Genomic DNA, 24340 nt, shown 5'->3' on the forward strand with positions numbered 1-24340 from the left:
TTCACATTTAATCTCATTTAATCTGATGCTATACATTTCTTGACATGAATCCCGCTGCGACTAATCATTAAAAAAACATGCAAAGTGACTATATATTAGATCTCAAAATGAAACCATGACTTGAACAAAATGAGAAAGTGATCTCATTTGATTTCATTTAGTCTCATTCTTAGCATAAAGTTACTATTTTTAGACATTTTAAGGTTTTTTTTAGACTATTTTTAATTTTTTAAAAAGTAACGCTTTTTGATAATGCTTAAATGAGATTTAAAGTCATTTAAAGCAATAAAAATAATTTAAATTGAGAAGTGGAAATCATGGTCTCATTTGAAAAATGTGACAAGAGTAGACAGTAAGTCTCACTGAGACAGTATGAGACTACTATCTAATGTTAAAACCGTGTAATCAGATCAGTTGAATTGGTAATGAAACTATCAAAAATTCTGGTCCTGGTCTCAGACACGGTCACACGATCAGTCTAGCAGTGTCTGAGTGAGATGAATGAAGAAGTTCTGTTAATTCTTCACACTCAGGCTAGACAACTACAGGAGATGATTAAGTTCAAACTTGGAATTACAAACACAGTTCAAAAAACATTGTAAATTTCTAGTACAATCACTGACTTCTCATCTTACTCTTCTTTCTCTTTTTCTACTTCTTCTTCTTCTTTGAATCAGAAGAAAATATATGCTCAAGCAGCTGAATCTGCTGTCTCTAAACTTGCAATCTCAAAACCTGCTCAAAATCCTGAGAAAACTGAGAAGAATAATACTCATACTTCTATTCATAGAAAAGTGAAGAAAAAAATGCAAAAGAAGAAAAACTATTAAATCTCTGAAAATAGAAGACTTATTCTCAAAGTCTTAAATCAGAATATCTTACAAAAGAACAAGCTAAACTCAAATCTCATTTTCAGAATTAGAAATGAAATTAATCAGTAGTTCTTTTCTCAGTTAATGACTGATATTGAAGTTCAAAAATCAGTTATAGCTTCAATTGAGTCATTCTTCTTTGAAAACTTCATCATTCTGACTACAATGCCTGCATTCAGTACAGCAGTCCTTATTCAGAAGGAGAATCTCTGAAAATCAGTAGTAGAATCTTTATTAAACACAATAATTCTATCTGAGAGAGATAAAAAGTAAGATAAATTCATTCTTTATAATATTTCAGTTGAAATTTGTGACTGTAAAGAAGGAATACTACTTCTCAAAAATGAATTAGAAGAATACAACTCTATTCAACTGAGAAAAGAGTCTGTGTGACTAAATTCAATTGAGTTCAGACAAAGCAGAAGAAATGTCTCTGTTCTAATATATATAAAGACACTTGAACAGTCAAAGATCTCTGAAGTAAGAGTAGCAGATTGGAAAATGAGAGTTCATGAATATAAAGACTCAAGAATGAATCTCAAAGCTCAAACACAGTGTTTAAACTGTCAAAGATATGAACACTTTGTAATCTTCTGTTTTAGAGACTTAAAATGTGCATTCTGTATCAGAGATTATAAAACTAGTGAGCATAAATGTGAAACATGCTTAAAAAGAGGTGAAATAGGTTAACACACTATGCTTAAATGCTCTAATTGTAAAGAAAAACATACATCTAGCTCAAAAGAATGTATGTTTACTCCAAGAACTCAAAAGAACTGAAGAAAAGATGAAGCTCAAAACAAATCTAGAACTGAAGAGAATAGTCAAGCCAGTAAACTCACAACTGTAAACTTAAAAAGAAGAAACTCTTAACTATCTAAATCTTCAAACTTCAATTCTTCAGCTAAATGTAAACAGAATTTAAATTCTCAAACTCTTATTAAGATTAGAGAATTGAAAAATAACTCTGATGATAAACTAGATATAATGTAAGCAATTGAGATTTCTACTTTTCAGAATAGTTATAATCTACTATCTGATAATAGTGATTAGATTCTACTCTACTCTCTTCTAGTATAAATATACAACAAAAACAACAAAAAAAGTTTAAAAACTCTGCAAAAATCACATTTATTTAAAATAATATAAATAGAAACTCAAATTGTATTTATTCTTATCTTTAAATTGCATTTGAATAAAAAGTTAATTTTATACTGCTTCAGAAGCTGAATTTTAATACTGAGTAAAAATATGTTATTTCTCATTCAAGCTACTACTGCTTTCTATCTTAAAAGTCTGAGATAAAGTCAAGAGTAGTGATCTATGAAAGAAAGAGATCAAGACATCAATTTAATCTAAGATTTGATATCATGTCTGATTCTGATATTCTAGTGAGTGATATTATAGATAAAGAGAATGAGTTAGATACTATACAGCTTATAAATATCTATAATAAAAAGTCATTGAAGAAAAATAATAACATCTGAACAATTAATAGAGAATTTCTGAATATAACTTTATCAAGAAACTCTATAATTGCAGGAGATTTCAATGCATATTATCTCTGATAAAATTCAGAATATAAAAGAGCAGTAAGAGTCAATAATCTGATTGAATGAATCTTTGAGCATTCAATAGATTTAGTTAACAAGTCTGATTAACAAATATTCTTTAGAAAAGACATGAAACAGAAATCTATTATAAATCTAATCTTCATATCACAAAATCTAATAGAAAAAAGACTTGTAAACTGATTTATTAATTCAAATGAGACATCAGAATCAGATCATGAGATTATTCAATTTAATATTAAACTGAGTGAGAAATAAATGAGTGAAAATCCTCTTCTCTCTAATCAGTTTAACTTTGAAAAAGCTGACTGAAAGGCAGTTGAAGAAAGTATAAAACTGTTAAAATCTGAAAGATAGAGTAAGCTATATTGAAATCCTGATCAAGATATCTCAAATGAAATACTTAAGAATAGAGTAAAGCTCATTACATCTATTATTCTAGTAAGTGTTAAAAATAATATTTCAAAGAGAAAGTCTTCTGAGTATTCAAAATCTTGATAAAATGAGAATATCATATCTAAAAGAAAACAATTGACTACTGCTAGAAGAGATTGAAAGAATGATATAATTTCTAATAAAGAGTTCAAAGCTGTCAGAAATAAATATTTTTCAGACATTAAAAGAGCTAAAACAGACTACTAGAATAAATTTCTTGAAGAAGCATAAGAAAAGAAAGTTTTTAAAGCTTTTAACTATACTAAAATAAGAAGTGTAGCAAAACTTCCAGTCTTAGAATATGAGTTTCAGAATAAATCATATACAGTAAACTCTTTTAAGGAAAAATCTTAAGCTTTTATAAGAATTCTCTTTCAAAACTCATCAGATTCAGATTCAGAGGAAGAGAATATATCACTTCTCAACTACATTGATAAAAATGACTGAGAATAGCCTGATCTTACACAAGATGAATTAGAGTCAGCTATCTTCTCAAGTTCTGTTAAAACTGCTGCAGAGCCTGATTCAATTAATCACTTGATTATTCAAAATACATATTTCTACTTAAAGAATGAGTATTTTAAGCTCTTTTTCAATCTCTTGAAAAATGAAATTACATTCTGAATGCTGAAGAGAAGTCACTGAAGTGATTCTTATAAAATCTAATAGAAAAACTTCAATTTCTAAGTTATATAGAGTAATATCTCTATTAAACTGTCTAGAAAAGGTTTTAGAAAAGATAATAGCTACTTAACTATCTTTTATAAGCTCTATTAATAACTCTCTTTTATTCAGTGAATAAATAAGAGATAGAAAACAATGTTCTGTAATTAACACTGTTCTCTCAGTTGCTCATAATATTTAAATAGTAAAGCATGAAGATCTGGTCTCAACTGTAGTTTTTATTGATATAAAAGAAGCATTTGATCATGTTTCAAAGTCAAAGTTAATTCAGACTTTGAAGATGTTAAAACTGTCACTTTCTCTAATAAAATAAGTTAACTGTTTTATATCTAAAAGAATCATATAACTTTTCTTTGATGAAATGAAATAAGATAAGACTGAGATAAAAATAGAAGTACTGTAAGAATCTTCAATCTCACTCATTTTATTTATAATATACACTGCATATCTATTCAAAGATAGAAATATGAAAATAGTGCAATCTCTAAGTTATATAGATGATATTGATCTAGTCTACAGGTCAAAAACTATTAAAGAGAATTTAAAAGTGATTGAAAAAGCTGTAAAGAAAATCTTTATCAGAGCAGGTATCAATTAAATTTAATTTAATATGAATAAAACTGAGTTAATTCATTTCTTTTCTAGATTCAATGAGAAAGAACTATCTCTAACTCTTTTAAATAGAGAGATTAAACCCAGTTTAAATGTCAAATGATTAGAAGTATAGTTAAACTTTAAGTTGAATTTTAAATATCATATTCAACAAAGAACTGTCAAGATAGAAAGACTATTGAACAACATTATCAGACTATCAAATACAGAGAGAGATCTGTTCTTCCAGGCTATAAGACAGTTATATATAACCTGTATTATCTCAGTAGCTGATTATGAAGTTCAAGTTTGATAAAATAATCAAGAAAATTTCACTGAACTCTTTCAAAGTCTGTAAAACAGAGTTTTGAGAAGAATTCTGAGAGCATTCAAATCATCTTCTATTAAAGCAATGAAAATTGAAGCTTCAATTCCTTCTTCTACTATTAGATTTGAAAAGACCTGTATGAACTATACTCTGAGAGTTATAAAGATGAGCTTAAATTATATAATCAGAGAAAGAGTCTCTTCTTCATTTTCATTAATTCACTCTGGAAATGAACTGGATTAAAATAGATTTCTTGATTAAAATGAAAATAATTCTTCAAAGAAAATGTCTTCTCAACTGTACAGACTATGCTCACTGATTAAAAATTAATTTTCTTCTTTAAATATTGAAAAAGTTGATCATGAGAAGTTATCTCTCTAGAGAGAAAAGCTTGAATCTGTTACAGACTTACAAATAAGTGAACTATCTAAAGAGAAAGAATATGAACAGTATTTAAAGAGAATTTCTACAATCAATATAAAAGACTCTATTCTGATTTATTCAGATGATTTAAAAAATGAGAATTTGAATAGATTAGACACAGACATTACTTATACTGAAGATAATATTAATTTTATCTCAGATTTCTGAAATTTAGACTGTGAATTTAAAGTCTTTGACACTGAGCTATTTATAATAGTGAAAGCTTTCAAACTCATTGAAATAAAATCTTATAAAAGAGGAAATAGTTTGAAAGAGATATGAATATTCTCTGATAATCAAGCTGCTTTAAAAAGACTTAGAAATAGTCAGATTTATAATAATTAAATGAATCTTGAACTGATCTTAAACTCTGTTTTAAAAATTCAAAAGAGAAGAACATTAAAGCTAATAATTCATCTGCACTGAGTTTCTACTCATATGAATATTCATGATAATGAATTGGCTGATTCAGCTGTAAAAAAGAATGCAGAATTAAACAGATTTATTTAAAAAATTGTGTTCTGATCATTTATAAAGAGAAAAATAAAAGAATCTTATTTAGACAACTGAAATGAAAGCTGGTAGAAACAAAAGAAGAGTGTACATTATTCAAGATTTAAAACAAAACCCAAGTGAAAATCTTGTTTAATTAAATGTAAAAAGAAAATATTCTCATCTATAATAGAGCTGAAATTAGAATATGACTATTTCAAATCTTATATGCAAAGATTTGATGATAGATTTGATTCAATAGAATGCTTATTCTGCAATGCAAATGAGAATTCTGAGCATATTATAATACACTGTGTATTATACAATAGTCTCAGAGTCAGATTGAAAGAGAAGTATAATCTAAATCAATTAAATATGAGATTCTTATTCTCAACTGAGACAGGAATTAAATACTTAATAGACTTTCTATCAGAAACTCAAGCAGCTATAAGAAAATGACTAAATTCAGAAATATCTGAATATGAAGAGAAGGAAATTGATCAGATATAGTCTGTTAAAACAGCTATATACTATCTTTTGATAATTTGTTTCATTACAGTCTCTCTTTATTTTACTTTACTTTTTTCTTTCTATTCTTTTCTATCTATCTATTTAATGTGTTTATCTTTAAGACTGTGTTCTCTTTCCTTTTGTCATGATATTGTCAAATGGTTTCAAAGTATTAGAAGATGTTAAAATACTGCAATTTGTAAACAGTTTTTGTATTCTGAGCTGGAATTTTCTGATTTTGCATATCTGAAATTGGTGAATATATAATAGTTAACTTTATAGATATAGGAAAAACCCCGAGAACTTTTAGTTCTCAGGTAGATGTCATAGTCTCTGACTGTATACATCTATAATTGAAGAATAATAATAATAATAACTGATCTGAACTGTTAAGCTATTTTCATTTCATAATACACTATCATCTCAGCAGTTAGAACTTGATAATAAATACTCTCTTATAACAAGAGTAAGATATATCTTTTAATATAACAGACATCTGTTGAATGAATCAAGAGCATCAGGTCTTGAATCTGAAAATACTACTTAATCATAATAAAACAACTTATAACACTATATACACCTCTTCAATTAGAATACTCTCTCTCTGAGCTGTCACTGATATACTCTCTCTTCAAACTGCTATTAATATCTCCACTTCTCTCAAATCTACACTGAATGAACTATGATGTATAACAGCTTAAACTGATGAACTTCTTTAAGCACTTATCAAAGCAGTATATTAAGAAGCATTCTGATTCCTCTCAGAACTATGTATAAGAACTGACATCTTAGAATACTTAATTGATGATAATAATACTCTGTGATTCTGTGAATAATACTGAGTCTCTCAGTTCAAACCCTTACACACTTAGATAATGCAAGAGATATATAATTTATATATAATCAGCTATCTGAGTTATAAACAACTATATTAAATAATCTCTTGAGAGTTCTACTGACCTGAGATATTAAACAGTATCAGATACTTTATCTGAAACTATAACTATTATTTCTTTGTTATTTTATGAAGAGATTGTAGAAAAGATCTACTAAAACTGCTTGATATCTCTGATAGAATCTAGTAAGATGTAGTAATTAACTTCACTATCAATCTCTCTAAGAGAAAGAGTTGTAAGAATGTTCTGATCATCATTAACTGATTAAGTAAAGATATGATATTAAAATCTTATAATAAGATAATTACTAAACTGATTACTGAAGCTTTCTTATAAAGCTTATTCTCTCAGATGTATGATTTACTGAGATCTATAGTATCTGATTAAGACTGTTAATTTATAAGCACTCTCTGAACAAGAATCTATCAAGTTTTTAAGATTATATATTACTTATTAACTGCTTATTTCTCTGAGACTGATAATGTATTAAAATAAATAATTCAAACTGTGAAGAATTATCTTTGTAAGTTCTGTAATTATTTATAAGATGACTGATATAATCTTCTTCTATACACTGAAGTTACTATTAATGACTGAGATGCTGTCTCAACAGATATAAGTCTATTCTTTCTTATATATAATTATTATATGAAGATGTTAAATCTTCTAGAAATTACAAAGTTTATACTGATCTCTTGTAGTTTAATTCAGATCACTGATAATATAATAATAAAGCTCTGAGATATTTATAACTGAGTAGAAGTCTTCATAATAATTATTAAATAAGATTAAGAGAATTAAATTACTGTCTGTTAAGATCTCACTGAGTAATATAAGATAGAAAATCTGATATAATTAAATCTTAAAAATATACAGATTATATACTTATCTTGTACACTGAACTACTACTATATTAAATACAAAGTGATAGAAGTTCTAGACAGTTATAACTACTATCTTAACACTCTGTCAGAAATTTATAATATTTTTTATACAAGTTTACTTTATTACACTATCACTGATTTATTTTCTTCTTAACTAACTTCTGACTGACAACTGTCAGAAATTATAGAAGAAGATAGTAAACTTGAATAAGAGATTGAAAATATTCTTAATCTAAGATTCTACAGCTGTAACTGATAATATTTTATAAAATAAGTTACTTGTAATTATCTGATCTGAACTCTGAGCTCTGTATTATCTGAAACAGCAGCTTTTAACTAATAAGAACTACATGTCTGTAATCTCATTACTTCTGAAAAGAAAGAACTAATATAGCAGACTACATTTGATTAATAGATTATTTTATTACACTTTATAGATTACTGCTGATTCACTGAAAGCTCTGATTCTCAGTTGTTAATTCTTAGCTAAGAAACTTATGAAGTTTCTATTCTCTTACTCTGAAGCTTTATTTTATACATGCATAAATATCTACTGTAATCACTGATTCTTGCACTTTCTCTTTTTTTTTCTTCTCTAATGTTTTTCATTTTTATTATATAACATCTATATCTCAATACTAGTCTATTTAGTGTAGACTTATTACAATTCTTTTCTATTTTTATTAATTATTATAATAGTTAAATCACTTTTTAAAAATTAATATACTTAAATTTTTTTTATTCGATAATTGAATTTATTATAACTATATTTTCTGAGCTCTGACTATATAAATAATTAAATTAAATTTCTGTCAATTTATCATTTTAATCTGATAAATAAAACAGTGATAGAATATATTGAATTCTTGTATCAAACATTTGATTTTTTTGTTTTGAATTGCATTTATACATATCAACAGCATTTTGAAATCTATTTCTCAATGATTTCACTCTCAGCAGACATGTTGAGGTGGACTAGTAATAATGGTGATATGATTGATGAAAATGATGAAAAATAATCGTGAGGCGCACCCACTCACGGATGTGGTGGGTTTTTAGCGTAGGCACGTGTAGCGGGTTATAACGCCACCAAGGACCCCTACGGAGTATATAGCCAACTATCTACGTAACTAGTAGACTAGAGGAATAAGAGATTATTAGATGCTAAGCTTCAAGACCCTTAAACATATCAAATCAGCCAATCCCTACTCCTTGTGAACACCGAAGGAATCCTGTTTCCATGGTAGCCATTAGCAATGACGTAGTAAAACTCTGATAGCACCTTTTGCTCTTTGCTCTGTGTTTCACAAGGTTCAAAGCAAACGTTGAACGGGCCTGTCGCTGCTTGACTGAAACCGAAAACCGGCTAAAGTCAAGCTGAGGCGCGGCTGATTAAGCAGCATCATCAGCCTTCGTCAGTTGAGCTAAGACACAAGCGATATCGATGACAGGTCAATCACTGATTGATGGAGCCTTTGAAGTTTCTTTGATAATTGAAAGATGAATCCCCTTTTTATAGGAACCTCTTTATTGCCTCCCGGAATGGAACACAGCTGTTCTTAAGAATCTCTATCGAATCATGATCACTCTGTGTATATTTATGCTTTCATCACGCAGAAGTGTTCCAAAAAGAACAATACTAAGAAACCCCAGCAGATTGGAATGCGCGATATATTACCGCATCTCTCTCTGGCCATTATTCCTTTATCTCATTCCCCGTACTATTCACTTGATCATGCTATTTCTTTGCCCTAGAACATCTTCGGGGTGTTTAGAACACTGTGAATCCAATGCCGTGGACGCATTTGGTCACTTGGGATGCGATGCGACTCCATCCCCCGCTATGCCGTTGTCTTACCTTGCCTTTTTTGTCCGGGGAATCATGGCGAAGCCTTTCATAATGTCTGTCCCGTGTCTCTCAGTTTCTTTTCGCTTCTACTTCTCTCGTTGGACATTTTCAAATTTTAAACCAGCATGGAGATTGCTGAGAATTTCCCCAATATTGTGTCAACCGGCGCGCCTGCAAAGCATAAGTGGACCTCATTATTTCATTTCACCTCGAGGAAACATGTTCTTTTTCTTAGTCTCGGTTCGCTGTTTACTATAGGGGCCGGTGTCCTTGTTCCCTTGTTGGCTCTGCCGCTCGGGAGAATATTTGGTGCATTTTCAAGATTCGGAGAGGGCTCCTTAACCTCAACAGAGTTGATATATGCCATATCTGCCCAATGTGTGTATTTCCTGGCTCTTGGAATCATCATTTGGCTGCTTCAAACTGGTCATTTTTCATTCTGGATAGCTTTCGGGGAGCTCCAAGCAAAAAACGCGCGAGAGCGATCATTCGTAGAGTTGCTCAAGAAGGATATATCCTGGTTTGAGATGAGACAGGACGGCGTCTCAGCTCTTTTAGCGCGTCTCCAAGCGTAAGTGCCAGCACACTAATCCTCACCATATTCGACCTACTCATTTGCAGGTTAGACAGATCCGAGATCTTCAATTGGCGACGTCACAGCCACTAGGATGTGTTTTACAGAGAGTAGTTACGTTTGCCACGGCGCTAATCTTGGCCCTTTACACCTCCTGGAAGCTGACGCTGGTTTCACTGGCCTCCGTGCCTCTATGCGCAACAGTGGTGGCTGTCATTTCGAGGAAAATTCAGCCGAGGATACAAGCCTACGAGGCCGAGCTGACGCGCACATCAAAATTGATTGGCAACTGCTTCTCCTGTATCGATGCAGTTAAGTATTTCAATGGCCAAGACGTCGAAGCCCGACAGTACTTTGCAGGCATCCTGTCCGCCTCACGGTCGTATAGAAATGAGGCACTCGGCCAAGCACTCCAAATTGGCTGCGTAAGGTTAATGATATTTGGAATGTTCGTCCAAGGTTTCTGGTACGGGATCTATCTAGTTGAAACAGGCCAGTTGGCTCCCGGAGACGTTGTGGCAGCCTTTTGGGCATGCCTCCAATCTACCCAGGCAGTTGAAGATATTTTGCCTCACATCATTGTGCTTGAAAAAGGACGTACCTCTAGTTCCGCGTTACAACAACTGGTGGAGAAAACCAACCGTCACAACATAACGGACGATACATCCCACAACGTATCCCCGAGATTTTGTGAGGGGGATGTACGCATCAAAAATGTAAGGGATTGGGACCAAATTCCTAGTCGTGTCCCGTGGCAGAAAAGCGCTAATCCTCCACCACATTTCTAGGTAACTTTTGCATATCCGTCTCGTCCCGAGTGCTACGTATTAAAGGATTCATCATTCTTTTTCCCTGCTGGCGATACGACGTATGTTGTTGGGAGAAGTGGCTCGGGGAAAAGCACACTTTCTAATCTCCTCATGCGATTCTATGCTCCCACAAGCGGAGATATTTTCATTGACGGCACTCCACTTAGAAACTTGAATATTGACTGGATCCGGAATAACATCACCTTAGTACAGCAGCAAAGCTTCCTCTTAAACGAGACATTGTTTAAAAACATTGCATTCGGCTCGAGAGATTATCAGAGTATATCCAAGGATAAAATCCTAGCCTGCCTCAGTTTTGCCTCCCTCGACGAGACAGTCCGCAATCTACCGGATGGCCTCGACACAATGGTCGGCGATGGTGGGAGTGCATTCAGTGGGGGTCAACGCCAAAGAGTTGCGATCGCTCGTGCACGTTTGCGAGACACCCCTATTTTGATCCTCGATGAAAGTACAAGCGCGCTGGACTTTACTATCCGATCCACTGTGATGGACGCCATCCGGACCTGGCGGAAAGGTAAAACAACTATTGTAATCACACACGATATGTCCCAGATCAACGATCAAGATTTCATGTACGTGTTACATCGGGGGCGAGTTGTTCGCAAAGGGTATAAGCAAGCGTTAAAGCAACAGGCCAAAGAAACATTTGGCTCAGCCCTAGCAGAAGTGTTTGATTTTGAGAATGAACGACCTCAAAATCGTACGGGGCCCACCCCGCACGATGGTTCTGGAAGAAGGAAATTGATAACGACCACCAAACCCCTTCCTCCTATCCCTAATCAGGAACTAAATCGAAATTTTCAGACCTTCTCATTGTCTCCTATTTCTCCGAACTTTCATCATACTCTGTCGTTCCAGTCAATGACCCACACGGAACATACAGTTCAGCCGTTAGCCTCTCCCAGCAACCGTTATAGACAAGCACATCCATACGCCGGCATGGCGCCTATCATTGAAAGCATTGAACTGAACGGAATTTATCGCGAGAGCAAGACAGAACCAGACCTGAGTCGTATACCGACGTTAACATATTCTTCAGCGGCGGGTTCCAGGGAGTTCGCTTTCGAAGATGATAAATGCCACAAGTTTCCACGTGGCGACATTTCCAATAAGAACACAGAGCCAAAACATTTATCCATCTGGGAAATTTTACACACTGTTATCCCGCGTTTAACTCCACGGGGTAGGTTTTTCCTTGCGGCTGGGCTTGTAGCTGCACTTGTCCATGCCGCTGCCACGCCAACTTTCGCATATCTGTTTGCCCAGCTTCTAGGCGCATTCTTCTTCTCTGGCGACCGCGCGCGCATGGCTATCCAATGGTCCCTCGCAATCATCGGCGTGTCCGTCGCCAACGGAGTTGCCTCATTCGTGATGCATTTTCTTCTTGAATATTGTGGACAGGCCTGGATTAACTGCCTCCGTAACGAGGCCGTGCGGCATATCCTCTCTCAGCCAAAACAATGGTTTGAGAAAGAAGAAAACAAACCTTCTAATTTGACCATGTGCCTGGATCGCAACGCAGAAGAGATGAGGAATTTGGTTGGACGGTTTGCAGGATTCCTATTTGTCGCGACTGTGATATTGGTTATGTGCATCGTTTGGGGAATATCAGTGTGCTGGAAGCTAACCCTGGTCGGCCTCGCGTGTGCTCCGATTGTTTATGCCATCACGAGAGCTTTCGAACGTGTGAGTAGTAAATGGGAGAAAAGGCTCAACGATTCTGGAGAAATGGTTGGAGATATATTCTCTGAAACGTTCCTCGATCTCAAAACCGTCCGCGCATTGACGCTCGAGTCTCACTTTCACAAGAAGCTAGATGGAGTTCTTATGAATACACGTACGCTGGGCTTAAAAAAGGCTTGCTATGCAGGCTTCTTTTTTGGATTGTCCAACTCCTCGATCATTTTTGTTTACAGTACGTGCTAAATGTCAGTTCTTACAGCGTGAGGAGTATGTTCTAGGCTAACATGAGAGACATAGCCCTAGTGTTCTACTACGGGGCGGTGCTTGCATCCTCGCTAGAATATTCCACCCAGGATATTTTGACAGTCTTTTCGCTCCTTCTCTTCAGCCTGTCGAACGTGAATGCCGCTTTGGAATACGGTACGCCAGTCCATATATTAATTTTCTAAGCAGTCATTATGTATACTAAACTCCAATTTTCAGTCCCCCAAATCAGCTCATCTAGAGACACTGCATGTAGAGTATTGCGCTTAGCAACTCTCCCGAACAACCGCTCGCCTGAGGATGAGGGCAAACTAAAAACATCCCAACCAACACCCGTAAAATTCACAAACGTGAATTTCAGCTATCCATCCCGCCCCAAGAACCTAGTCCTTCGAAACCTAAACTTGACAATCCCTGAAAATTCCTGTACCACAATCGTTGGTCCCTCAGGCTCCGGGAAATCCACCATCGCCTCCCTTCTCACCGCTTTATACCCTATAATACCTTCCAATGGAGGCAGTGACCGCGGTACAATATCCCTCGGGGGCGATGACATCCGGAAAATCTGCATCCAAACCCTACGGTCCTTACTTTCCATCGTTCCCCAACAACCCACCCTCTTCCCTTCCTCAATCAGAGCAAACATAACCTACGGCCTCGACCGCTCATCCCCCCTCAGCACGATGGAGAACATCCGTTCCACCGCCCAAGCAGCCGGGATTGACGAATTCATCATGTCCCTTCCAGAAGGCTACGACACGGTAATTGGTGACGGCGGGTTGTCTATGTCTGGCGGCCAGGCACAGCGTGTGGTAATCGCACGTGCACTGGTGCGGAGACCACGCATTCTCATTCTAGATGAGGCCACAGCGAACCTTGACGCTCACAGCGTAGAGCAGATTCGTCGCACGGTTAGGGGGTTGCTGGTGGGGGGAAATGGCAGGCAGCAGCTCACAGTGATTATTATCACGCATGCGGTGGAGATGATGGAGATTGCGGATAAGGTTGTGGTGATTGATAAGGGGTACGTTGTTGAAGAAGGCCCCTTTTTAGAGTTAATGGCGAGAAAAGGGGGAGAGTTAAGAAGGTTAGTTACACTGAATGGGAGGGATGGTGATGAGTGTCAGAAATGTTGATTTATTGTTGGATTCCGCCCTTCCTGCTTTTCTGAAATTATTATGACACTTCACCCAGACAATTGCATCTATTCGCTAATAATATTCCCTCCCCAACCCCCTCGGTGTTTTTATTCTCTTTGTCAAATCAGGCGGTTACAGAATTAATAAGTCGTGCCTACCTGCCTACCTGCCTACCTACCTGTAACAGCTACAGTTCGCTAAGAACCAAACACATAGCCCCCTCTCCTTCTCACAGCGCTTATCTCTATCTATGTATGTACCAACAGATCTCGCTTCGCACCCAATTAGTCAAAAATCAAGCCAAGCACTAGCGAACATTTTAAACCCATTGAGTGTTCCCCACACATCCACGGGCTGGTCAACTCAGCCTTATTCCGAATAACTAGTCTGTAGTTGCACGGGGATATTCCATGTTTAAACAGAAAACCCGCCGCCCAAACGGGGGCCAGCCAACCACCGGCAACCTTTGGACGGATTAACATGAACATGTGGTTTAGTTTCTGGAGGCCGTGTGTTTTTTTTTTTTTTCTTTTTTTTTTTTTGCCCCTGTATTTCAGCTCCGCGTCGCGTATAGTACAGTACCTACATGAACAGGTTCACGGTAGGTACACACTTATCTATATCAGGCTATTTAGCCCGATGCCACAGCAGCTCAGGACGCTGTAACGATTGCGATGGAGTGTGCCTGTTTTCAACCCTCGTCAGCGTGCAGCTTCGAATAAAATAGAATAAAAGCAAGATGTCCAAATATTTATGTGTAGATAGATAACTGTAGTATGTCAGTGAAGTAACTATAGTTGGCAGAATCAGGAACTTTTTTGAAAAATGAAAAAATAAATAAAATGAAATAAATCAGGAAATATATATAGATCCCTTTCAGAGCTATCTACGGACGCTGTCAGGCAATGCTATCATCTCCCTGCTGAAAACTAATTCGTCAAAGAAACGGGCCGGAAAGTCACATTTGCTCGGGGTGCATGCATGAATATGGTGGTTTTTTTTTTCTAATCTGTAGTTTTCCCCGAATAATTTAAGGATTCCGTGTTTCCCAAATTCTGAGTGATATCCTCTATCGGGTCATTGGATTGAGCCGTGAAAAAGGGCAAGTTTGGTTACATGGAACCAAACTCCCATACTCGTAACTATCCGGGCGTAGGACGGGAATAATAATAATATCAAATAACGCAAGAGAGCACACACCAACAAACGCCCCCAGTTTGGATTTTAATCTCGAGGATTTTTTCAAGGAAGAAAAGTTGATCAGGTCGAAGGTTCATCTGCATCGTATAATATAGCAGAGTACGATGTCTTGGATTGCAAGGGGCGATATAGAACTTATCATTAGCAGTAGTACTGTACTGGTATGGTATAGCGAAGATATCTATGCCAAGCACTGTGGGACCTCGCCACTGGGTCAAAAAATGTCTCGGGATTTCTTGTAATTATGATTGAAGCCAACAGGAAAAGAAGAGAAGAAGGGTGCACTGCATACATAACTTTGCTCAAGAGGCGGTTGATGTGCAGAATAAATAACTTACAGATTAGGGTGACGAGCGAAAAGAAGCACAACATCATTTCAATTGATCATCCCACCTACACATTCATTCACCCTTAGATCATTGTTCAATATGGATGTTCGACGTTGGTTTGGTGTGGCCAGCCATTGACTTTATCGCTGGGCTAGACTGAGGTTGACACAAGCTGATTGACAGGCAGGCAGTGAGTGAGTGAGTGACAGACAGCCTGACAGGACTGGGGCTGGCTTTTGCTGGTGGTTGTTTCACGAGGGTTTACTGTAACTAAACCAGGAAGTTTTCTGTATACACTAACTAAACCTTGGAACTCTGTCTGTAACTAGTTAGTTACTTCCCAGTAGCCTACAGATTATTTACTAATTACTGCGTATTATTATTATTATTACTATGGATCTGCCCGATCTGCCCGATCTGCCCTTCTTTGGCTGCTGGTGCTATTCAGAGCCCTTAGCCCTCCTCTCCTCCCTCCTCCTCTGCCACCAAACCTTATTCGCCTGCACCGCCAAACATCCCGCCGCATAACTCTTCTCTGTTTCACCCTCTCCTCCCGCCATCTTTCTCGCTTCCATCGTGCGCTCGTCTCTATCGTCTTTCGTTCTTATAGTTTTATGTTTTTTTTTTAAACCTATCCATCGTCCACTCCTCTCACTTATACTCCGTACTGCTTATACTGGAGGGATCCTTCGCCGCCCTGTTGCGTGGCTCAATTCTGTTCTGGTCCAGCCAACTTCAGTCAGCCTCAGCCACCAGCCGCTAGGGAACGTCGCCGCTGATCCAGAGCCAGTCCCCCCTCCCAAGAAGAAGTCTTCATTGACAGCTTACATACAGCTTTCCATCTTCCCGAGAACGGCGTCGCTCTTTTCCTTTCATTCTTTTGCTCTTTTCCGTTCGTTTCTGCTGCTTTTTCTCTCGTTCTATTGGTGCCATGTTCTGGCTGTGAAGAGAAAGATATATATAGCTTCCCTTTGAATGAGCCTGTCAGATATTTTAGGTACAATGTTTCTTCCTCAGCCCTCTAGCTACGATCTCGAAAGGCGGGCGACGGGCAATATCTCAAAGGATAACCCCTCGACAAAGATCCCCATTATTGTAAGACTTGATTCTGGCCTCCTTGATCAAGAAGGTTTGTGGACATTGTTTCCTGTTCAGCTGACAAGTGTTCCCTTTTCTCCCTCTTCAGGTAGCCATCTCCCTCCTCGCTGCTATAATCGTCGCCCTCTTTATCTACTACTTCCTCCGATCTCTCCGCTATCGAAATGTAGAGCCCAGGTTTATCCCTACACAATATCTAAAGAACAAATGGCGGAATTGGCTGCCAAAGACAGCATATGGCCAGGTCCCGGACGTCATCCCAGCAACGCGACAGGCTTGTTCGAACCGATCACAGAATACGTCTTATCGGGGAGCCGGCGACGGTGGTGTGGATCGTAACACCTCTATCCGATCAGTGATGACGTTACCCATGTACTCCCCGGTCCCGAAAGAAACCGAGCAAATCATCGGGAGGGAAGGCGAGCGGGCTGGCATGGATGTTGTAGTCGAGTTTCCTGAATCAGTCGATGAGGAGGAGGCCCGGAGGGAAGAGCAGATGGAATCATTGTATCAAATCCGGCTGGCGAGAAGACAGGAAATCGCAGACCGGGAGCGACGAAGGCAGGAACGGAGAGAAGCCCGAGAACGCGGCGACTGGGGCCGATTAGAAGAGCTGCGGCGTGAAAGTCGAGCGCGGAACCGAAATCGGAGTGACGGTAGTACCAGTCCAAGCGCAGCGGCGCTAATTGCTGAACACCAGTCTCGTGGAAGGGATAAGCGAGTAGCAAGTGTTACATATGCGGAAGTGGGCCATGTTCGACACGATGGTACCCGACTACGTGCAAGTTCCCAAGAATCGGATTCTCGGCCACTCCTTGATGGCGCTTCAAGTATGGGAACGAGCGGCAATTCCTCGTTAACCAGCTTATCTAGAGCACGTCAGCGCGCTACATCGGGCTCCTCTCTCTTTTCAAACGCAACAAACCAATCGGACCACGATACCCCAAGGGGTTCCACCACTCCTGAGGCAGATATTGGGGACTCGAATATCCCCCAGCCGCCACAATACGATCAGTTAGACTGGGGTGAAGCGCCAGCTTATCCGAGCCCAACTCTTGAAAGAGGGCAGGGACCCCAACTTCCTCCCGCGCTAGGAGTTCCTAGCATCGAAATAGAATTGCCAACTCCAGGAACCAGTACCCCCGTCACCCCAGTGTCCCCGCTGCCACCCCCTCCTGAGCGAAACATGGCCAGCCAAACGGGACCATGATTTGTCTCCCTCCCGGTCCCACTAGCAGTAATCCTCCTTCCATTGAATTCCTCGTTCCTTGCTTTCTTGCTTCTCCTATGGTTCTTAATTCTAACGGCAGCTATCATATATTCACTTGTATTGCATGATTAACGGACTTATAACCATTACTCTGGCCCCTTCCTTCCCCACCCAAACCCTGTATTAAATATGCCTCCGGCTATTGTTTGATTACCTACCTTTTTTCCCCCCTTTCTGTTTCCATCTGTTATCATTCCCTGTAGCTCAATGTGCTGGTGTTCCACTTTCCGTCAACCTACCAGTCGCACGCATTTTCTTCCTACACATTTCCTTAAAGCAAGGAGTTCCGAGTTAGGGTATTTGGGGATTTGGTGCATTACATAACTATATATATACAACCTGAGATAGATCTTGGTACATATTGGCAACTTTGTTTGGTTTATTATATTTTGCTTTCTGGTAGTGTTTCACACTCCCACGTTACTATTTACTACCTATCTACATTGAGTCCCATTCTATTTCATGGATTATCTAGCTTCCGAATCTTGAGGATTTACTCCCGGCCCCCTTACAGATTATGTAACAAATCATCCTTGTTAGCTCCCCTTTTAGCCCCTTTCTCGTCGCTATTTATATCGCCGCATCCCCACACAGTGACACCACGGGGACACACGGGACTTAAGCTGTACTTGTTGGGGGTCCCGGGTTGATCGGCCCTTCTACCAGCAGTGCGCTGGTGGTGACTGAGCTCTTTTGCCCCAGTAGCCTACAGTACTTACTACGTACGCTGTAAGCCGAACATCGGAGAGCTCTCTCCGCACCGCTTGACCTGTCGGCAAATGCCTGTTACGCTGGGCTGTCCATCAGCGCTTCATATCAGCATTCAGCTGATACCACCCCAGTATTTCCAATTGCATCAATATTTCTTCTTACAACGTAGAGAGAGAGAGCGAGACAGCTCTTTGACAGTCTTCCCAAAACTCTCGCCTGAACAAGCTCCAGCGGCCAGCCTCCGCCATCCTTTACCCCCTTATTAGTTACTAGTACTGCACAAAAGACCGGGCAACAAAAACCTTACAACCACAATGCCGAACCCATACTACACATTCCCGCCTGATGCTCCCCTAAACTTCTCTCTCTACTGCCACAATCGGTCCGACAAGTCGCCACCCCTACGGCCCCGTCTGCCGCAATGTCGACGTCGCGGTATCACTCATCCGCTTCCAGACTGGGTCGACTCGCCCTTCTCCGATCCTTGGGCATACACATCCCCGCAGGCTCATTGTACACTATATACGGCCCTCCCGCCTGAAATTCGGTTTTTGATATTCGAAGTTTTGTTGGGCAATCGAGTGTTGCATGTGGATACCAGTTGTACGTTATTTTTCTATGGTCTCGATTCTTGCTCAGCCGGGATGCTAGGTTTCCCCAAATCGCGGATTGTTTTATTTTCCTTCTTTCTCTACCGCCTCGTTGTGGATAATCGCAAAGCTTTTTCAACTCACTGCTAAAAGTATGGATAATAATCATTTTGTTAGACTACCGGGGATACAGAGTGCTCAAAGCCTGCCGGCACACTGGTGCGAGGTGGGATCGGAAATTTTGGGACACAGTTATCAGCGGCTACAACGAGAACAGGAAAGTGACCTGTCAGTGTGGCAATGGATCAGAGGATAGCCTGTATTTAGAGATTTTAAGAACTTGTAGGAGGATGTGAGTCATTCCCTCCCCTCCCCTCCCCTCTCCCTTACCCACTTTACACGAAATAGAAAGGCGTACGAATGCTGACCGGTGCACTGCTTGAACTCACCTGCCCCCTCCGCCAAAGATACTCCGAATGTATCCCTCTCCTCTACACTAGAAATATCTTCAATTTCAATAGAGATGCAGACACCTCCATCTTTACATCTCGACCTTTGCAAAAGCGCTTCCAATCCGTCTCATCCATAGAGTTTAACTTATCGAACACACCACACCGCAATGCATATCGCTTGCCCGTCACGAGATCAGCGACGTACCAGAAACTCCTAACCTCGCTCTCCTACATGGCCCCCGTGAAAATAGTCCGGCTGCACGTAACAAACCTCCCAGATAGAGCCGGTGAGCATGATCCCGGTGACGTGGAAGACGCGATCAATCTAAGCTGGGAGGAGTTGTGGCTAGGGCCCGTGGACAAGCTGGTCCGGCACCTGGCATCCACGTTGGAGGAGTTGGAGTTTGTGATCCCGGCGCATTGCTTTGACTTGCTTTGTCGTGGTGATAAGGCGGGTGCTATTGGCGGTGCTGGTGGGGTTGAGGAGACAGTCTTTTGCAATGAGCTGCGAGGTGGGAAACGCTGTCGAAGATGGCTTGAGGGGGTGAGCCCTGGGGTGCAGTATTGGATCTCGTGCCCTGCCCGGGACCCGAGCCCGGATGCTTGATGATGTGAATGCAATCGGGGGGTTGTACCGTCTCTTTACTACTTGGATGAGAGGCTGGTGTCGTAGGGGCCGAGCAACTCTGTACGTTTTGGCTTGCGTACAGATATATATGTATATACTAGTATTTTTTGCACCTTGTAAAGTGTGCCGTTACGCTCAATTGAAATTCCAGGGTTGGTGCCCTATAGGTATTGAGAGGAGGCTCTGAAACACGACCATCATGTCAAAACTGACTCTGACTTCCCAATTCGGTAAATTCTATTACCTTATGGGTCGTCGCCTTTTGAAAACGCCTCCCCCTCCCCCGGGCCAGAAAGAGGTCAGAGGTTTATTGCCAACGCGGGAGTTGTCGGCGCTATGCTGATCAGCACAACGTTGTTTGAACATTGAAATTCCCCAGATAGACCCCGTCCAAACAGTGTGTTGCATTTGTTGAAATGGAGTTCTTGGGCCCAGCAAACCATTTCCAGTTCCTGATGCAGCAGCCCCAACGTGGGCAGAAACATGTGGAATGGAATCTTCATGCGGAAACAAGAGGTTTGTTAGCTTCTATGTGGGTGTTGTGCCGGACATAAAAGAGGAGGGTAGACAGAAACTCCATGACAGATTGAGCGGGGAAGGACCAGAGTGTGGTGTAAGGATTCTCATTGAAAGATTGAGAATATGAAGATAGAAAAATTATCAGTGTTGTCAAAGAACACTCCGATCTGAGAATAAAGAAGCAAGAAAAAAAGAGTGAGAAGTTGAACAAGATCTGGGATTATAACGTCAGATCTCCCAGGGGTCAAAAAAGAAACATTACAGAATAATTCCTCTCATTTCAGCTTTTCAGGTAGAGTCTTCCATGTTTAGGAAGGATCCAAAGATTGAGGCGGCAGATGAGGAGCTTGAACTGTTGCAAAGCCTGTTCAATTTGAGTCTCAGCCTTGCCAGGTAAGGGTCCATTCAAAGAGTTGTAAAACTGATCAGGAGGTTTAGTTGATGAAAGTTGCAGGAGTTTTCTTGTTCTGATGCTTCCTCTCGTCTCCTTTCGAGGGTATTCAGGAAATCTTGGACCTTCTTCATTAGTCCTCTATCAGAGGTTTGCTCTTGGAATGTTGAGAATTGATGATGTTTAGAGCTTGGCCTTCGCTCCTCTTCTTCATCCTCCAGTCCAGAATTCAGAGCTCTTGGGTTTCAGCCCCCTGATCTCTTGGTCTTGCTCTGGACCAGGTTCTCTCACCAGTGCGAATTCTCTAACCTCCACAACGGCCATAATAGAGAGGGGTAAAGAGATTGATGGATTTGGAAATTGAACCCTATCTTCTGATGAGTCATGACAAAGACCTGATGACAAGGGGTTGCAGCAGAATCAGTGCAGAGAATAAAATGCAGCAGAAGGGTATAATAGCAAGATGAAAACAACAAGAGCAAGAAAATAAAGACAATCAACAACAATAACGGATGCTAATAGAATGCTTATGGAGTACCACAAAAAAGGGAAACAGAAGAAAAGTGGCAAGAATAGGTGAGGCTGAGGAAGGAATGGCTTCCAAGGCTGTTCTGGTGGGCTCTATCTTATACATGTGGCCTTAAGTATCAACCTTGGAAGACCGCCAAGGGCAGCATACTTCAACCACCAATAATGGTAATCAGCCGAACCTCCGTGTCTCTAGTTCCTCGTTGGGTGTTGGGAAGACAGCTTTGGCATACGGACAAGCGGGACCAAGTAGGAGACACGAAAGTACAGTACAATAAACCCGATCTGGCCGCTTACGCCTTAAGCCCTGCTTTGTGTAACCAGTGAGTCCCGCCAACTTACGTCCTTGTCACTCTCAGCAATCAAACGGCCAATATTTCAAGAATACCTCCCTATCTTCCTCATTTTTCACAAGCGCATCCATGAGCTCGGATTTGATCTCCATCAATTTAATCATCACGACTTCGTAATTCTGGTGCTCGATGAGGCCCTGTTCAGGCCACAAGTCCCCTAACCGCTCCTTGATTGTAACCATAACTTTAATACCCATATCAGCAGCCTACACATCATTTTCAATTTCGGTGACTTCGTCTTCTAAGAACTCAATCGGGAATTTTGGATCCGAATACCAAGACATTTGCCACCACTCATCCCTTACATCGAGCAATAACGCTCGAGCATGCGCTTCACCAAGCACAGCAATATTTTGGATAAGATGTCCAAGATGGCCGGCTTTAGATCCCCTGAATTGAATGGCGCTATATTGGGCAGGGTTCTTGGCTTTCACCACCGTCCGCCATGCAATCATGAGGCACTTGGTGTAGAATTGTTTTATAGCAATGGCGCGGTCAGGCGGATCGAGGTCGTCGACATATTTAGGTATTATAGGAGGTTCGAGATCATCTCCTACGTCTGGTCCCTTATAGCCTATGAAATCTGGGTCCAGGCAATGGTCAAATAGAGGCATTATCTGAACAGACTGCCAATCAATAATGCCGAGAATTTCTCTGGGGTTGGAAGGGTTGACATATATGTTTTCCAAATGGAGATCATTATGCCAGAGGTGGCCTGTGGTAAAGGCCGGTTCCTTGGGTAGCAGGACGCGCACAATTTGGGAGTATGACTCGATTGCTGCAAGTTTCTTCGCGGCAGACGGCTGATGAACTCCGGGTCCATAAAACATCACAAGTTGTTTATGTGTCTGCTGGGATGTTCTGACAGCAGTAGCTTCTCGAAACCCAATCGCTGAGCGAAGGTCAAGAATGGACCACCCTTATAAGATGGTGAGTAGATGCTGAACAATGGAGATAGGAAGTCGTGACTTACATGGGCCACGATCACCCCGCAGATTCCATCTGCCATCATCAACCCATTCTCGGCCAACAGCAGGGCCTACAGTGAATTGGGAACTATCAACAGAGTACCCTGCTTCATCAACGTACAGTTGGGTCGGTGCTGCTGACTCGATGTCCTGGCAGTAGTAGAGGCTTCCGAACTGTGAAAATTTGGCCGCGGTCCACTTTTTTTCGGTATTTGAAAATTTGCAGACATATTTTGATCCAATCTTGCAGCTGAAGCGAGTCCCAGACTCGGGCGAGACGAATACCCTGCACTCTTTCCATTACAATATACTCCGCACCGACCGGATTGCTTCTATCAACCCGGAAATTCCAGGCATACACCTGCGGTGCCGGAGTCTGTAAAACATTTCGCATCTATAAAAATATCACATCAGAACACTGACCAATATAATAATGCCTGGAATTTTTTGACGGCCTAACTTACAAAATCTATGGTGGCAACCTCGCTGGCTGTGGTGTAGTGCTCGATGCCAGCGTTCGGGTTCGGGACCTTCCCAATGACTTTCTTTACCCGTATCCATAGTTAGGATGTAGGCCTTGTTGTATAGGCCATCGGGACATTTCTCAATTTTGACGCATCGTGCAGCACCGACTGCCTGTGCAGCAATCTCACCAAGCTGCTTGAGATCGAACTGAATGTACCGCTGTTTTAATTGATCGGTTTCCTCGTATACAAAGCGACCTCGGGTGAACTGGAATAAATCCTTTTCTGCATTCCAGTCTGTCAAACTTGAACTTAGCGGGGGTCACGATGTAAATAGTTTCCCTGTATGTGCCAGAAGACTTGCTTGTCTTTCACCCCTGCACTCTTCTGGTTTGAGAAAAATCTGGCGTACATGAGAGAGGATATTGTGGCGGACGTATTGCTTGCAAAAACAGAATTTTCCCAGCACCCCCTGAAAATTAGTAGCAAAACACCACAAAAAAATCAAAATATCCATGTTTCTCTAGAATCATTCAATTATCATCCAAATACATGTCTTTCTTACCTTTATCATCAATATGTCATCTCAACTCAGCGATTTCATCATCAATGGGATTGTACACTTTCTTAAGAATGATTATATACCTGCTGAGATCATGCAGAGCATTGATTGTCATCTGATCACTGTATATTGAATTCAGTGAAATCTTTGCTGTTTTGAAACTGCTAGAGAACCTCATTCAACATGTGATGTAAAGTCAAAGATCACATCAGATATCTTATCAGAATTGAAGAGTTAGTTAGATACTCAGTT

The 24340-nt window shown here is 39.9% G+C and overlaps 5 protein-coding genes across 5 annotated transcripts; 4 read left to right on the forward strand and 1 right to left on the reverse strand.

Annotated features, from left to right (window-relative positions):
- Positions 1-8899: 8899 nt before the first annotated feature.
- BDBG_00542 (ABC a-pheromone efflux pump AtrD) lies at positions 8900-14353 on the forward strand. Its single transcript, XM_002629250.2, has 5 exons — positions 8900-10106; positions 10162-10825; positions 10898-12854; positions 12920-13042; positions 13106-14353. The coding sequence occupies exons 1-5, from the start codon at positions 9661-9663 to the stop codon at positions 14020-14022; spliced, it is 4107 nt and encodes a 1368-aa protein (XP_002629296.1). The 5' UTR covers positions 8900-9660; the 3' UTR covers positions 14023-14353.
- Positions 14354-16556: 2203 nt separating this feature from the next.
- On the forward strand, positions 16557-17862 carry BDBG_00543 (uncharacterized protein; the record flags this gene model as incomplete). The annotated part of the gene is made up of 2 exons (XM_002629251.2): positions 16557-16649; positions 16741-17862. 2 exons carry the CDS (start codon positions 16557-16559, stop codon positions 17860-17862), a joined length of 1215 nt encoding a protein of 404 aa, XP_002629297.1.
- A 585-nt stretch (positions 17863-18447) lies between these two features.
- On the forward strand, positions 18448-21088 carry BDBG_00544 (uncharacterized protein). The gene is made up of 3 exons (XM_031719926.1): positions 18448-19236; positions 19401-19575; positions 19691-21088. Exons 1-3 carry the CDS (start codon positions 18948-18950, stop codon positions 20280-20282), a joined length of 1056 nt encoding a protein of 351 aa, XP_031575860.1. The 5' UTR covers positions 18448-18947; the 3' UTR covers positions 20283-21088.
- Positions 21089-21126: 38 nt separating this feature from the next.
- Positions 21127-21598, forward strand: BDBG_16137 (uncharacterized protein; the record flags this gene model as incomplete). The annotated part of the gene is made up of 2 exons (XM_031724143.1): positions 21127-21215; positions 21435-21598. The coding sequence occupies 2 exons, from the start codon at positions 21127-21129 to the stop codon at positions 21550-21552; spliced, it is 207 nt and encodes a 68-aa protein (XP_031575861.1). The 3' UTR covers positions 21553-21598.
- A 498-nt stretch (positions 21599-22096) lies between these two features.
- On the reverse strand, positions 22097-24253 carry BDBG_00545 (phosphotransferase enzyme family protein; the record flags this gene model as incomplete). Its single annotated transcript, XM_031719927.1, has 6 exons — positions 24172-24253; positions 23527-23823; positions 23422-23456; positions 23068-23260; positions 22400-23013; positions 22097-22300 (listed from the first exon to the last, which is right to left on the reverse strand). Exons 1-6 carry the CDS (start codon positions 24191-24193, stop codon positions 22097-22099), a joined length of 1365 nt encoding a protein of 454 aa, XP_031575862.1. The 5' UTR covers positions 24194-24253.
- Positions 24254-24340: the final 87 nt, after the last annotated feature.

The sequence above is a fragment of the Blastomyces gilchristii genome (assembly GCF_000003855.2).
Source record: "Blastomyces gilchristii SLH14081 genomic scaffold supercont1.1, whole genome shotgun sequence".
NCBI classification, from domain to species: Eukaryota; Fungi; Ascomycota; class Eurotiomycetes; order Onygenales; family Ajellomycetaceae; genus Blastomyces; species Blastomyces gilchristii.